Source organism: Castor canadensis, chromosome 7 (genome assembly GCF_047511655.1).
Source record: "Castor canadensis chromosome 7, mCasCan1.hap1v2, whole genome shotgun sequence".
Lineage (NCBI taxonomy): Eukaryota > Metazoa > Chordata > Mammalia > Rodentia > Castoridae > Castor > Castor canadensis.
The window spans coordinates 68,519,325-68,535,439 of NC_133392.1; the positions used below are offsets into that span (position 1 = coordinate 68,519,325).

At 53.1% G+C, this 16,115-nt stretch overlaps 1 protein-coding gene across 13 annotated transcripts in view; it reads left to right on the forward strand.

Moving 5' to 3' along the window:
• Nucleotides 1-16,115, forward strand: part of Zmiz1 (zinc finger MIZ-type containing 1) — a 214,480-nt gene that overhangs the window by 173,654 nt on the left and 24,711 nt on the right. For all 13 annotated transcript variants that reach the window (XM_074079289.1, XM_074079287.1, XM_074079286.1 and 10 more), the window contains one exon: nucleotides 8,451-8,595. In XM_074079289.1, the coding sequence (XP_073935390.1) occupies nucleotides 8,451-8,595 (145 nt within the window). The remainder of the gene's footprint in view (nucleotides 1-8,450; nucleotides 8,596-16,115) is intronic.

The window sequence follows — 16,115 nt, forward strand, 5'->3', positions numbered from 1 at the left end:
ATGATCTAGAAAAACCGGGAGCAATTGGAACTCCGTATGGCATGCTGCCGAGGGTGGTAGAGCAAGAGTGTGGCTATTCTGTTCTGCGAGGAGGGATTCTCCCCAAGCAAACAGGCGCCAGCTGTCAGGGCCACCAAAGTCCATCCCACCATCTCCTACAAGTGATGTTTCCTGTGACTAGGGAGAGTCCTGACCCCCTCAGCTAAAGCTGACAACCTACCATGCTTGCACATGTAGCTGTTTTTTATTTTGTCGTTGGTTGGTTTTTGGTGGTTCTGGGGAGTGAACTCAGGGTCTCACACTTGCAAGGCAAGCACTTGATCACTTGAGCCACACCCCCAGTCCCACTTGGTGGCTGTTGCTGATTACATGCAGCCCAGAGAGGGGAAAAACTATCCATAATCAAACAGGAAGTTGGTGGAATGCTAGGACAAGAAGCTGGGATGGTTTGATGTTCCTGCTCTCACACGTGATGTCACAGACTGGGGACATGGAAGGGAAAGCCTGGGCACCAGTGGCAGAGCCACTGTCCTATAGAGTGAGTGAGTTCAAGTCACCCCTTCTTCCTCTTCCTCCAGTATGGACAGCCTCATCCTCGGGCAGCCCCTAATGGACATTTGTGACGTGTTAGTGAAGCAAAGAGTCCCGAGCAGCTGGGAATGGGAAGGACTGCCTTTGTGCTCTCACGGGCAAGTTGAGCAGGCCAGAATGGTCACCCCCATCTTATGGACACTCCCATGTGACCCAGAGACTGCACCACAGTTCAGAGCATGCTTTGTCTCCAGCCCAAGGACTCAGGTCACCAACCCTCCCTGCCCTCCATGGTCATATGTTTCCTGTACTGCTTCCTCCTAGGAGGAGACAATGCCACAAACCAGCAGGGAGGGGGCAGGGCCCAGTCTTCATTTCTAGGGGCGCTCAGCAGTGGGAGGGCCTGCAGAGGACAGCAGGAAATCGGAAATCCGGCCTGGGGGCACCAACCCAGGAAGGCAGAATGGCAATTTTGTGGATAGTTCTGTTGTATGGGGTTAGAGGCCAGGACAGGGGAGTGAGAGCAGAAGCCTGGGCTCCTGGCCCCTGCTACCTCTCTGTGCAGCCAAACAGAGCAAGCAGATGTCAGGGTGAGCTTTGCAGGACTTGGGATCTACCATGCAGAGAGGCTGGCAGGATAAACAGTGGATATGGGCACAGTTGGGTGCAAGAGGCAGTGCTGTCCAATTGGGGGGGGAGGGAGTACTGCCTGCCCCAGGAAACATCCAGCATGAAAAAGGTGGTGTCACACTTGCTTTTTTGAGCATTTACAAGCATGTGTGGATCCTCTTGGAGTAGAGGGAAAGGCAGAATGGACAGGGGTCTGTTTTCCATTTCTCGGAGTGCCCTAGCATTAGGAGAGGCTGTGGAGGAGGGCAGCAGGGAGGTCAGTAACAGTTTATTCCTACAGAATGCTCTCCACATGCTGGCCATTGTACGAGAATTTTATCTGTGTGAGCTTGTTTAGTGCTCATAACTTAAGAGGGAAGTAAAATGGATTATCCTCATCTTACAAAAGGAAAACCCAAATCCCAGAGAGTTTACGGAACATATCCAAGGTTGCACAGCTGCTACGTAGCCAGCTGGGCTTTGAACCACGAAGTCTGGCTCCTGCCTGTGTTGTGGGCTACTCTGCCTTCTGGAGGAGTTGGTCCTCAGCATTTTCCCACTTCCCAGATTCTAGTTCAGGCCTTTGGCCCAAGACTTCCTGCCATCTCTCATGTGTGAGTACAAACTTAAGTCCATCCTTCTTGGGGCTCTTCGCACCAAGCCTGTGAGCAGAAGGGGTTCCTCTGACTGTCTCTCCATTTGACAAATAGGATGAAAAGAAAAGCCCAGGTCCCTATCATCTCAAACTCCATGTTTCCCTGCTCCAATCCTCAATGCTCCTTTTGTGTGCACAAGTGTGGGGTCTGGAACCACAGCCTCTGCCATAGGCAAGAGACTCACTGCCTCTGACCTTTCAGGACCCTGGGAGATGAAAGGAGAAGGTCAGAGGGCAGGAGAGTGTAGCCTGGTCCCAGGAGGAAGGAAGAGAGACAGGCCATCTTTCAGGCCCAGGGGGAGATGCAGATGGACTCCAGAAGCCCTTAGCATGAGTTCTAACGACAACCCCTGGTTAGAGGACAACCAGGAGGCAGAGTCTGAGTTACCGGTGCTGGTGTTCCTATAAATTGCTTACCAGTTTGTCTGTGCCTGCCATGAAATGGGTCACTTGACTCCATAGTAGGTGTTATTTGGTGACAGCACCAATCTCTGGACACATCGTGATAGGATTTCTATTCAAGCCTCTTTCTCTTGAAGCTGGTCCCCCAAGAGTGGTGAGCTGCTGGCAAGGCACCAAGTCACAGGCATCGACCCATGGCCCCAGTCTCAGATGCAGCACCATGTCTGACCATCTCTCCCATCCTCTCCAAGTACTGAGTTATTTTTGTCTGTGACTCAAGGCAACGTCTTAGTCATGTGTTGGCAACATAGCATGTGTAAAGGCTGTGCTGAATGCTGGAGTTGTGAAGCAAACCCCTCTGATCTCATTATGGCCCCTGGAACACACCTGTCCCCTGGTTAGCCTGGCTCATGGCTCATGTCTGCCTCCTGGTCACCTTGCAGAGGGTGGGTTGCCAGGAGGCAGGTTTGGAGATGGACAAATAGGGCACTCCAGTCATGATAGGATTCAGGAAGAACTGTTGGGCCTGCAGAGGCTGCTTGGATTGGAATGGGCAAAGCACAGAGACAGTCAACGTAGAGTAGTGAGCCCCCACTTGCATCCAGCCAGGCTATCTTCCTGCCTCCTCCCAGGTTTGAGGAGAGGTCCCCTCTGCCTCTCAGACCTCTTCCCTGACATCTTAGAGTCCTGCCCATCTCAAGGGCGTCCTGGGTCTTGGAGCCCCCCACCACCATACAACACACACACAGTCCTCTGCTCCCCAGCAGCCTTCTAGCCACAGAAATGCTCTGTGATCCTCAATATATCCTCATTTCATTCTGTGCATGGTCTCCTGGCTGCAAAACTTTGGATAAAGCTCTTGCTCTCTTCTTACCTCCAGTTCTCTGCACCCTCCACCAGAATGCCTGTCCTGCTGCCTCCTCCTTGCGCCAGCTCTTCCTCGTTCCAGGCCTCACTGTTCATATCACCCCAGGGAACCCCTCTTTCCCTGTAGCTGCTGTGGCTGTCTCTAGTTTCTTCTTTTCAAGCCTTAGCCCAGCGTGGCAAGGTTCTCTAGCCTCCCTGCTACAGCTGGTGCAGAGATGCCTTCCTTCTGGGGCCACAGGCACCTTTGCACTGGCTGGAGAGACATAGCTGCCTCTGGATGGGGAACTGACTTTTGCTCCCTGTGTCTCTGAGCAGGACATTGGTTGCTTGGAGAGGAAAGGAGGAAGGGCCCCCATGCAAAGCATGTGCCCCAAGGCCTGGCTCTACTCACACATGTCCCCTACTTGTCCCCTGTGGACCTCTAGAGCTTGTACCTATGTAGCACCTATGTAGACCTGTGTAGCACATTTGTCAGTGACCTGGGATCAGAAATGGACAGAGATGCCAAGGCCCACAACCCTCCTTGTGGTTACTCCACAATCGAGTGGGCAGTGCTGACCGTGGACCTGGTCCATCCTTACAGCCGCCCTATGACCCAGAATGGTTAAGTACCTAATCAAGGTATCACACAGTGGTGAGACAGAGCCTGGGTCAGGTGTTGCGAGCAGGTTCCCGAGTCCATGTCTCTCCTAGTGTTAACAGTGGTGGGCCCAGGATTGCAGGGACTGCTTTTCTGGGACTGGTGTGGGTTTTGAGGCCCTTGGCCCTCTGCCCCCCTCCCACCTTTTCTACTTGCACAACCCTGGGGGTTGATTGACCACACTAGTTTACATGTTACACTCACTTTGTCGAGTAGGCAGCCCATTTTACAGATGGTAAAGGAGCCCCAAGTGTGAAACAGGCTCATGGAATTACACAGCTAGAGAGTGGCAGGATGTGGTTGAAGCTCTGTCAGTGGGACTCCCAGGCTGGTGTACCCTGCTGCTGCTCCCCATAGGTGCCATTGGGCTATGATGACACTTTTGGAGGGGAATGAGACACTTCCTGGAGGAGGCACCATTGGAGAAATGTGAGTGCTTTGAAGGAAGAAGCAAAGAACCCCAAAGGTGTGAAATGCCCTGTTATCTTGTAGGCTGGTCCATGGAGAGGGACCAGCCTGCTGGGCAAAGCAGGCTTAGGAATGGCAGACCAGCTCCAGTTTCTGAGGTGCTATCCTGCCTGGGGCTTGCAAGGTGTCCCACTGCTCTTCTGAGACCACCTATGATGCTAACACAGGACCCCATACTACCTACGTCCCTATCTACAGGCCAGACACTGTTGTAAGCACTTTGTAAGGCATTAGTGTCATTAAAACACCACAGTCATCCTAAAAAGTGAGCATTAATGTTGTGTTCATTTGACAGATAAAGAAACTAATTTGCCTGAGGTCACATGGCTATCAGGTAGAACTGGATTTTGACCTCAGACTGTCCTATTCCTTGTCTTGAACTTGTGCGGCAGCTGGCCCATACAATTAGGAGGAATGAAAGTGGAGGCACCTCCCAGCTTGCTGACTTTGCTATAATCCTGAGTGGCTTGGGCTTAGCAGTGGGAGCCATGCAGGGCTTCAGCAGTGGGCTGATGTAGTCCACTTCACCACTGGAGCTCCCCCGCACAGGTGCTCCGCAGTTGTTTGTGGAGTGAATACCGGATAAGCCATCAGACACCTTGGCCTCTAAGATGGGAATGGATTGGAGTGGCAGATGCCTGGAGACAGAGATCCTACTTAGAAGGAAGTAGGCATCCTGACGAATCATTTAGACGTGTTGGGTTACGTGTGTTCTCCTGTTCCTTGCCTCTGCATACCGCTGACAGACAGAGTGCTTGGAAATCAGGGTTGAGGCTCAAGAGTTGGCAGTTGGGGTCCTACCACCTGTTGTCCCCATCCTGGCTGTGGACATAGTGAGGTCAACTGCAAGGGCCCCTAGTGGTGCCATGCCTGGAGATCAGATTTCTGGGGCCCCGCCCAGCTCAGCACCTGCGTCTTGCACAAGACCTGACCCAGGTGAGGGGGAGTTAAAAGGACTTCTCTAGGAGCCACACCTGCCAGGCACTGCACAGAACAGATGAGTTTGCACACCCCCTGTCTCCCCAAGGAAGGCCAGGTCCTGTTACTGGTCCTCCTGGAGCAGAGGGGACAGTGAGTGCTACCATAGCCATGCCACTGGCCCCAGGAGTGCCTGGTCCTGGCCTGCAGCCCTCCCCTGCCCCCTACCCCTAGCTGTGGCTGACCTCTGCTTCCAACTGCTTCCTAGTTTCCCTCCCCATATTGACGCCCCAGACTGGGGTCCAGAGAGGACATGTTTTGAGATGAAGTACTCTTCACCCTTCCACAGCTTTGGAGCACCTTACCTTAGAAATACTCAGCTTCCGGAGGGTGACCTCGAGTCCAAACAGCATCCGTGGCTAGCTGTGCAGGTGGTGTGTACACCTCTGGCTACAGAAGCCTCAGGCAGGAGGCCAGCTGTCCTCCGTCCACCAGAGAGGCAGTCACCCACACTGCCCAGAGCTGTCCTGGGGCCAAGCAAGCTGCTTTTTGTAAAATGGGAAGGGACATGGGATGCTCACTGCTGTTTGAGTGTGGAAAGGGGGCCTTTGGGTCCAGCCCTTAAGTTTGCATGGGTGAGTGGAATTGTTGGGACAAGGCGAGGACCATGTTGACTGCCCTGGAGATAGAAGGGGTGCTTTTGATCTATCTACCTCAGGGAGGGACTGCACTGGAACCATCCTCCCACTGCTGGCCACAGTGCACACCACAGCAGGCCTTCCAGTCCCTGCCACCTGCTCCAGGACTGTGCCCTAACCAGCCAGTGCAAAGTGCACAGGACAAAGGCAGGACAGAGGCAAACAGACTTGCCTTCTCAGCCCAGAGGCACGCATGACCCCCAGTCAGCCCTGCTCATGCTGTTTTTGTGTACTCCCCGCCTGCCTCTGCCTGGCTTCTCTGATCATACCCAAATTCCCATATGTTGTCATTAAGCAGGTTTGCTTCTGAATAGTTCCTGTTGGCTTGCACCATAATGAGAACAGCACTGCACCTGCCCACCGTGAGTGGGCTGCACAGGGGCTACTGCCCAGCCTCTGGCGTAGCCAGCACTCAGCCAAGGAGTGAGGCTGGGACCTCCCTCACCACCCCCCTTTCCCTCTCCATTGCAGGAATGTAGTCCTTCAGGCCTGTGAAGTGTGGCTGCCTAACGCACCATGCCTGCTTATAGTGTGCAGGAACTCCATGACCAGGCTCTGCACAATGCTGGCCTGCCTAATTATTCCTTTTCTGGAAACCACTCCACTAGAAATGGGACGATGAGGGCTGCCCTTGACCAAGCGGGTGGCCTGTGACCGTGGAGGAAAGCCCAGTCCCATGGTGCGTGGCATGGCCAGCCCTCAGGGAGAGCAAAGCTTGGAAGGCGGGGCGAGCGGCACCATCTGCGCTGTCCTTTGTGCTGGCGGTGAGCGTCCTGGCGCTGTGATCGGCCTGCCTCGTGCTTGGCGTGCAAATGAGCTCCCAGATGCCCGGTGCCCCCGCACAAGAAGCGTAACTAGGAGCCTGGAGAAGAATGGAGCAATCTGGAAACACACTTCTGTTTGTTCCAGCCTGGCTGAACAGGCGGTTTCCCTGCCAGTCACAGCAGATGTGTGCTGGGCACCACTGGAGGAGCCTTGCCAGTTTCTGGGCATCCTGGAGGGTGGGGGTGCCTCTCCTCCTCTCTGTGCCATGACAGCTAAGTGACCCCACAGAAAGGACAGAGTGCATCGTTTAAGACACAGCCCATCCTTAGCCTACCCCCACGGAGAAACAGGTGCCTCTTGGGGATTGCAGCCCCCAGTTGCCTCCTTGGTTAGATGTCTGTGTGCACCGCACAAGTCAAGCAAGCGTCCCTGATGAGGCCTGTTCAGATCTGAATGATCTGAAGTGCCCAGCACCCCCTGTCATCATGCATTTCAGCATCTTCCCCAGGTGAGCATGGCCAAAGGAGTGGCTCAGATTTTGTATTAAATGGGAGGACCTGGGAGACCGCATGGGGTTTTGTCTCCATCTGTGCCACTCTGTGATTATTATGAGCAAGTGACGTCACCTGCCTGAGCCTCCCGCTTACCTGTGGAACAGGAGCAATAATGTCGAATGGACTTTGTAGGGAAGATGCAAGAAAAGGATGCAGGAGCATGTCAGACAGTGTCCAGAGGGGTGCCCAGAGGAGAGGCCCCTGAAATGAGGGAGTGGGCTTTGCATCCAGCACAGGCCCTCTGATAGGTCAGCCTCCAGGTTAGTATAGCCCACAAATGGTCAGCAGGAGAGGCATTACCTGACGTGGGGTCTCCATGCTGTCCTCTCAGTTCTTCCATCTGTCCCTCTCTACGCCCTGGGGAGGAAGGCAGGGCAAGAGTCTTTGCCTCTTTGCCTCGAAGTAAACTGAGGCCCAGAAAAGGTCTAAAAGCTCCTTTGTCACACAGTGAGGTAGTGACAGAGCCCAGCCTTTCCTACTCCCTTCCCCTGCTTTGGCTCCATCATGCTCTTCCAAAGGCTTGGAGCCCAGGCAGAGACTGGCTGACCTTCAGGATGCTTTTGGCCCCTGGTGGCCACATTGGAACAATGAAGATTGAAAGAAAAACGCTCTTCCCCCCACCACCATCAACTCAGCCTGCACACAGGGCTCTTACATGTTCCTGCATTGGGGTCCCTAGCAGGCTGTAGCATAACCCCCACCACCCTCTGCTCTGGGAATCCTTTTGTCCTCCCAAGTATTTGTAACCACTGTGCGGGGACCAGCAGTGGATGTGACCAGAAGACATGTGCCACATGTGTGCTCAGGAAGGCGAGTTCTGGGTGGCAGTTTTGGGAGAGCCTGGCATAGACTCTGGGTGGCCAGCGGACTTGGAAAGCTGTCCAAACTTTGCAATTCTTGACACAGCCATGGGGAGAAGGCCATGCACAGCTAACTGCTTCAAAGTGCAAAGTGGGAGATAGGAGAGCTTTCCTGAAGTCTGTGGGGGGCAGGCGGTGCCATGCCATACCATACCCCAACACAAGGTCTGTGTTGGGTCCCTATCCCTCTTGTCACCTCTTGGTTCCGTCTCTGCCCTTCTCTTCATTGCCTGGACTCCACCACTGCTTCTCAGTGTGGTGGTCTCTACTACCACACTCAGCAATGGATGCATTTGTATCTTCCTTTGGGGTTGTTAGTCCCATTTAACAGTGGAGAACACTGAGGCTCCTGAGAAGGCTTAGTGAATCTCCTGGGAACCAAGATGGCGTCAACAACACCCAGTAGGGGGAGGGTGTGGTGGAGGCCAAGTGGCAGGGCGTGGCAGCCGTGGTGCCCACTGACCATCCTGTCCTTCCTTACAGCCCTGCTGTCCTCCTGGTGTGAGGAGCTTGGCCGCCTGCTGCTGCTCCGACATCAGAAGAGCCGCCAGAGCGACCCCCCTGGGAAACTCCCCATGCAGCCCCCCCTCAACTCCATGAGCTCCATGAAACCCACTCTGTCGCACAGGTGAGCGGGCAGGTGCCTCTAGGGATGGGCCGGCTGCCAGGGTGGCACTGAGCAGCCACCCCTCAGGTGCCCAGGTCTCCTTGGAAACACCCCACAGGTATAAGTGCTGGGGTGGGGCCTCTGAGTAGCAGCAAGGAGATCTCATCTTCCGAGGCAGTTTTTTTTCAATCCTTGTGGCAAATGCCATTCTCCCCCATCAAAACAGGCAGAGAGCGTTGGGTTTTCCTACTGCCTGCTTTGTCCCTTCCTAGGGAGCTGTTTCTCCTTCAGGTTCTCAGTCTCTAGTGGAATGTTAAAAACTGAACCTGGAGCCTTCCCTCTTTCATGAGTAGGCGTTTGAGCAAATGGGGCAGGCAGGGTCTCAGGAAGGCCCCAGAGCTGGCAGTCCCACCCCAGAAAGGAGACAGAACCAGCCCAGATCTGTCACACTATAGCCAAGTGAGGCTGGGCCGGGTCTGCCGGAGCCCAGAGTCCTGGGCAGGCACAGGCTTTTGAGAGGCAGCTGGGCACCAAGGAACTGGCCAGGCCGCCCTGCGCCAGCCTCTGAAAATCACGTGCTAGGACTGGTGATTCCCCCAGTTAATTATCTGTTGGGTGTCTTGCTGAGCCCAGATGTTCTCTCCAGGATGACCCTGGAACAACAGGGCCTGTCATGCTGTCTGTACTCCCCATGTGGGTCCTGCTAATGACTGTGAGGAACATTTGCAGTCAGCTCTGCTCTCATTATCCTGCCTGACCGAGGGACCTGAGGCCTGGATCACACTGCAGGCAGAGCTGGGCTGCACCATCCAGACGCAACTGGGAACTCAGTGTCAACCACAGTTTATAAATTGAATTAGAGGCTTGTTGACTCTCAGAACCAAAAGAGGACCTTGGTACTCATTAGGGTTGGTGTCCTGCCTGGGCAGGATTACCTTGACATGCTTACCTGCCTCAGGAGCACCTTGTCCCACAGCCAACCCACCTCCATCCAGGACACCGCCATCCAGGCACTGCCTGGGTTCTGGCCGCTGACAGCCACAGCTGTACCAGTGTTGACCTGTGGGGCTGGCATGTGGCCAAGGTAGCCCTTCAGGGTGCAGTGTTTTGCAGGGCATTTAGCATCGTGGCCCCTGCCTGCGAATTCTAATGGCTGGCTCCTTCTCTGAAGCACTGCAGCAAAAAGAGTACCCTCACGCATTTTGGGGAGTTGGGCTATCACCCTTGGTGGAGAACCACTGCTCTAGAGAGGCAAATACCACCTCTGCTTTCCCCTCCTTGTTCCCGATGAGGCTAAAAGCTTCAGGCTGTCTTCCATGGAGCCTAGCCACTGCACACAGGCTGTAGCTGAGGTCACCTAATCAACATGGCTGGCAGTTGCTTTAGCTTGATAATTGTGGCCTAGCCATCCGTCTCTCCAGAATCATCCTGCTTCCCATCAACCCACGTCTTGTCCTTCCCAACCTTCTCTCCTCCAAGTCATTTCACTAAAGTCGATGATGGTGATGGGCCAGAGCCCTGCAGCTCCCCACTAGAGATCTGTCTCAGACCTACTTGGCCAGGATCATTCGGTCTACAGAGGGTCATAGTTCTGGACCATGGCCAGCCCTTTACTGATTCCTCCTTGGGGTGAGGTCCAGCATGAGATTGTTCAGCCCTATCTCTGCTCCGGGAGCTTAGTCTTGCCAGTGAAGAAGTAAGACTCATTGGGGCAAAATTGGAAGCCAGCATGTGAAGGCAGGGCTAAGGTTAGGGGACAGGTGGCCTAGACCTTGAGTCCAGAAGGAGGAAGTGGGCAAGGGCTGTCCAAGGATGAGGGGGTCTTGATCCTGAAAGATGTGGGTTTGGAGTGACCATGTGCATTCTATGACTTCAAGAGATATGGGCCACAGATCCACCAGGCAGCACCCAGGTCCCTGCTACCTCTACTACCACTACAGGGTCAGCTCCCTGGAGGTTCAGCAATATGACAGATGATACGAAGCAGGTTGTCTGGGAGCTTGAAGACCCATCTGATATTTATTCTGCAGCTCCAGTGGTCTTTCAGAGAAAGGCGAGCTGTGGAGACTGAAGATTTGCTAGGTATTTACAGATGATGAGTTGATTCCACAGAATGAGAACTTCTCTCAGGAGCATGGCAAGGTGGCAGGCCTTCTGGCCTCCTCTCCAAGTGGCAGAACTGGAAAGGAAATTGGAACTGGGCCCAGAGTGGTAAAGTGACTTACCCAAGAACACAAAGCCAGTAGTGTGGAACAGGGCACTGAACAATGCACCAAGCTTTGCTGTCCTCCTTGCTGCTTGGTCATTGGCGGTCAGTGTGGGAATAACTGGCTGTGAGCCAAATTTGGAGGGTCTTCTTGGGAAAGCCACTCCCTGTTCTGACCACAGCCCAACCTAGTTCCCTCGTTGTGGCGGGGCAGTTAGAACTAGAAGACATGTCACATGGTGAGCAAGGGCCAGTGCCTGGCCCTTCTCCCAGCCCAGGGCTGTTCTGAGGACATACTGTGACTGGTGACCAGGAGGTTGGCCCATGTCTCTATGTAACCTTCATGAACATCACAGGGGAAATCCCTTGTGTCCAGGGGAACCCCAGTGCGGGACATATCACCCTGGATAATCTTCCTCACATGAAGGGTAGAAGATGAAAGGGACAGTGAGAACTGCCATGGTTAGGACCCTGTTTGACTCTGTCATCCTTGGCCGTGTTACTGAGCAATGATGCCTTTTCGTTATGGAGACACTCGGCCTAGTGGGCCTGCGTGCACAGAGGGTTCAGGATGCAGTGCTCCAAGCAGCCAGCTTTATGACTAAAGGCTCTGCGAACAGGGAGCAGGGAGGAGCCAGGAAGTCTGAGGCCATGCCCCTACCCAGGGTCCTGGAAGGTTCCTGGTGACTGCAGTGTCCCTGTAGCTTGGCTGTCACCATCATGTCTACTGCAGGCCACAGAGACTTGGCACCTCAGCAGGAGACTGTGAGTGGGGCCTGAGTTTTCCCATGCAGGGCTATGCTGTGCCTCCAAGTGACGCTCTTGACCTCTCTCAGCCCCATAGTTACCCCAGGGGACGTGGCGATGCTCAGCACTGTGAGTGAGATGTCAGGAAAGGGCCAGGCCTCCAGGGCACCTTCTGAGGGTAGCTGTGATATGAGGCATGTGAACTAACCAGTCTGTACAATCTGTAGACATCCTCACCACTGGCCACGCAGGGGCTGCCCTCCATATGTAAGAGAAGAGGCACAGAGTGTCTGGAATGCCACCCAAAAGAGGGGAGGCCAGGAGACACCTAGCAAGGTCCAGCCCCAGGCCAGGCAGGAGGACACCTGTGTCTCTTCAGTGACATGGACTTGATGCCAACAAATACTCTGCCTTCCTCTCCCAGAAGTTTAATGAGTGGTTAAAAAATGTCATTTGCGATTAGCACATTGTCCATATGCAAATCAGTGTGGCAAAGGTAATTAGGGGCCTAATAAATCTTGTTTATGCTGTTAATTTGATTACAATCAAAGCCACTGGAGTTGAGGAAGGCTCTGAAATCAGGTGCCACCCTTCGTCCTCCAGGTGTGGGGCTCAGAGCACCCAGGGGAGAGTGCCCCTGGAGACGTGGGCCCCGAGCCAGGCTGCTGTCTTCTAGCTGGGTGACTTGAGCAGTTACTTAACCTCTCTGTGCTGCAGTTTCTTCATCCATAAAAGGAATAAGAGTAGGGGCAGGATTTGAGTGCTGTTGCCAAGTCTGGCACACTGGGAGCCCCAAGACTTGTTACTCCCCAGCCCTCAGCCTGGTGCCAGCTTCAGAATCAACTGACAGAGGTCGATCAAAACCAGCTGCCGTCTTTTCCTTCCTTGGTCGAACTCCCCATCTTCACAGCTGTCATGTTGAGTGCTTTTTCTTTTTTTTGCATAGCTATACCAGAGCTCGATTTGTAGTAGGTCCTTCTTGCTCTAAAATTTTTTGGCAATACTAGGGTTTGAACTCAAGGTCTTATACTTGCTCTACCACTTGAGCCACACCAGCCTTCCACAAATGTTTTGTTTTGTTTAAAAAAGAAACACACAGACACAGAAAGGAGAGGTTCTGCTCCATTGACTCTGCAGCTTTTCCTTTCCACCTTCCCCTTCGGAAATTGTCATACCCATGTCCTTTCTAAGTTCCACCGCAGAGAGGGGAGGAAGTCAGTACCAGTAATTGTCATAATGAAGAACACTGTTAGTGGTTCCCCTAAATTAAAGAGACTGGGAGTGCCAGCTCCTCACTGGCTTGGCCTTTCATTAGCAGCAGCATCTCAGCCTTACTCGGAGCTGGGACCAATAGAGCTGGGTCGGGGAAATTAATTAGGGTCTGACAATGCCCTTAATGGGAACTGGTTATTTCTCCCAAATAAAGCAGCTACTACAAGTGCAAGGGAAGAAACAACCCAGTTCTTCCTCCCTTTGCTTCCAGGGATATCTGTGTAGATGCTGCCATGGAGGGGGTGGGGGAGGGGGAGGAGCTGGGAATCATCTCCCTCATTCCCCTCCCCATTCTCTTGCATTGAAGAGATTGCCATCAATTCCCTTGGAGCTTGTTCACAGCCATGTCACCTCAGTGTGTGTGAGAGCTCTATAAAATAGATGCAGTCAGTCCCGAACAAACTTGAAAATGTCCTTGGTTCTGCTTAGGCAAGTCATCAAAAAAGGCAATATGCAGGCTGGGTGTAGAAGTATAGGTAGGAGTTGACTAGATAGAGAAGGGAAGGCAGGAAAACAGAGGAAAGCCTCAGAGTGTTGTTAGTTGACAGGCAGGAATGATAATGGCTCTTCTGTTAGCATATTCTCAAACTTCTAAGCACCTTCAGTGTATCATCAACTCAATGTGACACCAAGCTTTGCTGGAGAATTGGAGAGGGGATGATTGAGCAGAGTCTGTCTGCCAAGATGTACTGTGCTGAACTTTGCTGTATTCTCACATTTCATCCTAGAGAAGTGTTTAGTCCCACTGTACAGATGAGGAAGCTGAGACTGAGTCAAAGTGGTTGAGGTCACAGAAATTGGCAGAGCCAAGGTTTGACTCCAAAGTGACTGCAGAGCCCACATAAGTGACCTCTCTTCTACAAGGTTTCCATCTGTCATTTCAATGTTAGTCTCAAAAATATCCAGAGTCCCCAATTCTTTGCCAGCACACCCAATCCAGGCTAAAGTAGTTGACTTGGTATATAAGGTGTTTTCTCTGGGGACACTATTTGTATTTTCTCTATAGCCTGCCTGTGAAACCCAAGTTTACATCTCTTTCCCTTCATGCCCCTCCTCCACCCCCACTCTCCCACCCTATATGGCAACTTCTTCGAGGACCCTGGGAAAATATTGCCCTTCTTGGAACTGTGAGCTCACAGGGAGCCTTTAGTGCCTGCCCCCAGTGTCACCACTATCTTTGTTGGACCCTTGAGCTTGCTCCTGATGCGGCCAAGTGGTCAGTGGCCTTGCCCTTGACCACCTCTGTGGGTGGGGTTGGCTTGAGGGGCAGTTTGTGGCATGCGACCGAGGCCATGGCAGATTGGGCTGAGCAGAGTGGGGTTCTCATATCCTAAGGGTTCTGCCTCTCTCTGCACTGCAGCTAGGAATGTACTGAGGAGGAAAGTGACTCCCAATGGGTGACTCCAAAATGCCAGGCACCCCTTCCTGGAAGGCACATGGTGTAGACTAACTAGTGCAGATCAAAGGAGAAAAAGGGATCTCAGGACATCCCCCAGAGTTCCCTAGTCCTTCTCTTTGTCACCCCAGGCAACTGCTCCGCCCCTCCCCCCTCCAGCCACTGGGAGTGGGGGTTGGTGTCAGTCCAGGCAGAGGTGTCAAGTTGGCAGACTTAACTGCTGTAGGGCTGTGGGGTGAGAGCCTTCAGCATGAAATGAGTCACAGCCATCTCAGCAGACATGGTGTGGCTTCCACTTCTGCTTCTGCATCAGGTGCCTGCAGAAGCCTGTGCGTCACCAGGCCCCTCCACAGTGCGTCTGTCATTTCTCTGTGTGCATGCAGGATCCTACAGAGCCCTGTGTGTGTGTGCTGCTTGTCCCCTGTGCCCGTGTGCTCACCAAGCATACACTTCTGCTCTGGAACAGGGAACCTACCAACCCAGTGATGGGATGCTGGCTTTGGGAACGTCAGTTAACTTTACTTCTCACCCAGTGTGGATGGAGTGGGCGAAACAGGAAGAAGCCAGTTTCCGCCCACAGCCCACCCACAGAGCAGTTGGAGCTTGTTTTCAAGCTTCAAAGACAGCATCCCTCAGTATCCCTGACAGAAGAGGGCAGCCAGCCTCCAGCAGGTTTGCTTCTTGAGCCTGGCCAGGCATGTTCAAAAGCACAGGAATCTCCCTTGTACCAATCTCCGTGTGCCAGACACTGTCCCCGAGGGTCAGTGGGAGCTTATTGGGCAGGAGTTATGGGGCGAGAAGACAGACAGACTCAGGCTTGTGTTTTGTTAGGTTACTGAGGGAACCCTGTTTATCTTGTACACCTAGGACTGGAGCCCTGTAGTACAGTGGGTGCCTAGGGTTCTTCTCTTTGTATTGTAAAACGGTGGACTGACCTGTGTCAGCCCTGGAAGCACCTGAGGCCCAGTGTTCTCCAAGCCTGGTTCCCGTCCTGCTCCATCCCATTCTTTCTGGGTTCTAGGTCCCCAGTTTGCCACCTTAGTTCTAGGTCCTCAGTTTGATCTGTGTGGCTGGGCCTCAGCCTCTCTACATCAGCCACCAGCCTTCATCATCCTCCATCCTGTCTGGCCGACCAAGCCCAGCTCCTTTCCTCCCCATGCTAGCCTTGCTCTTTCCTCTCAGACCTCAAGAGTAAAGTCTGTGCCACTTTCTAGTCGAGGAAGCCTTTTGTCCTCTTTGAAGCATGTCCCACTTCGCTCCTGAGGCCTGTGTACAAACTTACTTGGCTGAGACCCACAGTAAAGATGCATTATACTCTGTGGCCCAGGTATGTTTGAAGCCAAAGTTTAAGGAATAATATTCATCCTTCCTTGATCACTTGGTGTTTTGTTCTGTCATCGTCCCCCTCATGCTGGGTGAGGGTCATGATCCAATTATGTCAACCTGCAGCTGAGGGAGTAGAGGAGGTGTGTTCTTATGCCCATCTTACAGGGCCCTGGGCTAGTGAGGGGCACAGGGGCAACTGCCTGGTAAGCATCAGGACCCAGAACAGGATGACGTGGAGTTGCTCTGGGACCCCTCGGGAAGGTGAGGCCAAAAGTCCCTTGGTCCCAGAAAGTGCATGTTTTGCTGGTGGCAGTGGCACATACCTGTAATCCCAGCTATTCAAGAGGCAGAGGTAGGAAGATCTCCATGCAAGGCCAGCCCCTGACAAAAATGAGACCCTATTTAAAAAATAACTAAAGCAAGTGATAGATGGGCCCAACCAACAAACAAAAGACCCTGAGTTCAATCCCCTGTGCCACAAAAAAAAAAAGAAAAAGAAAGTACAAGTTTTTCTCCCTGCTGTGCTTCAAAGTGCTCAAGGGCACCCTTTCAGGGCCTGTCTCCAGTCCTGTACACTGTCCATTAACACTTTCA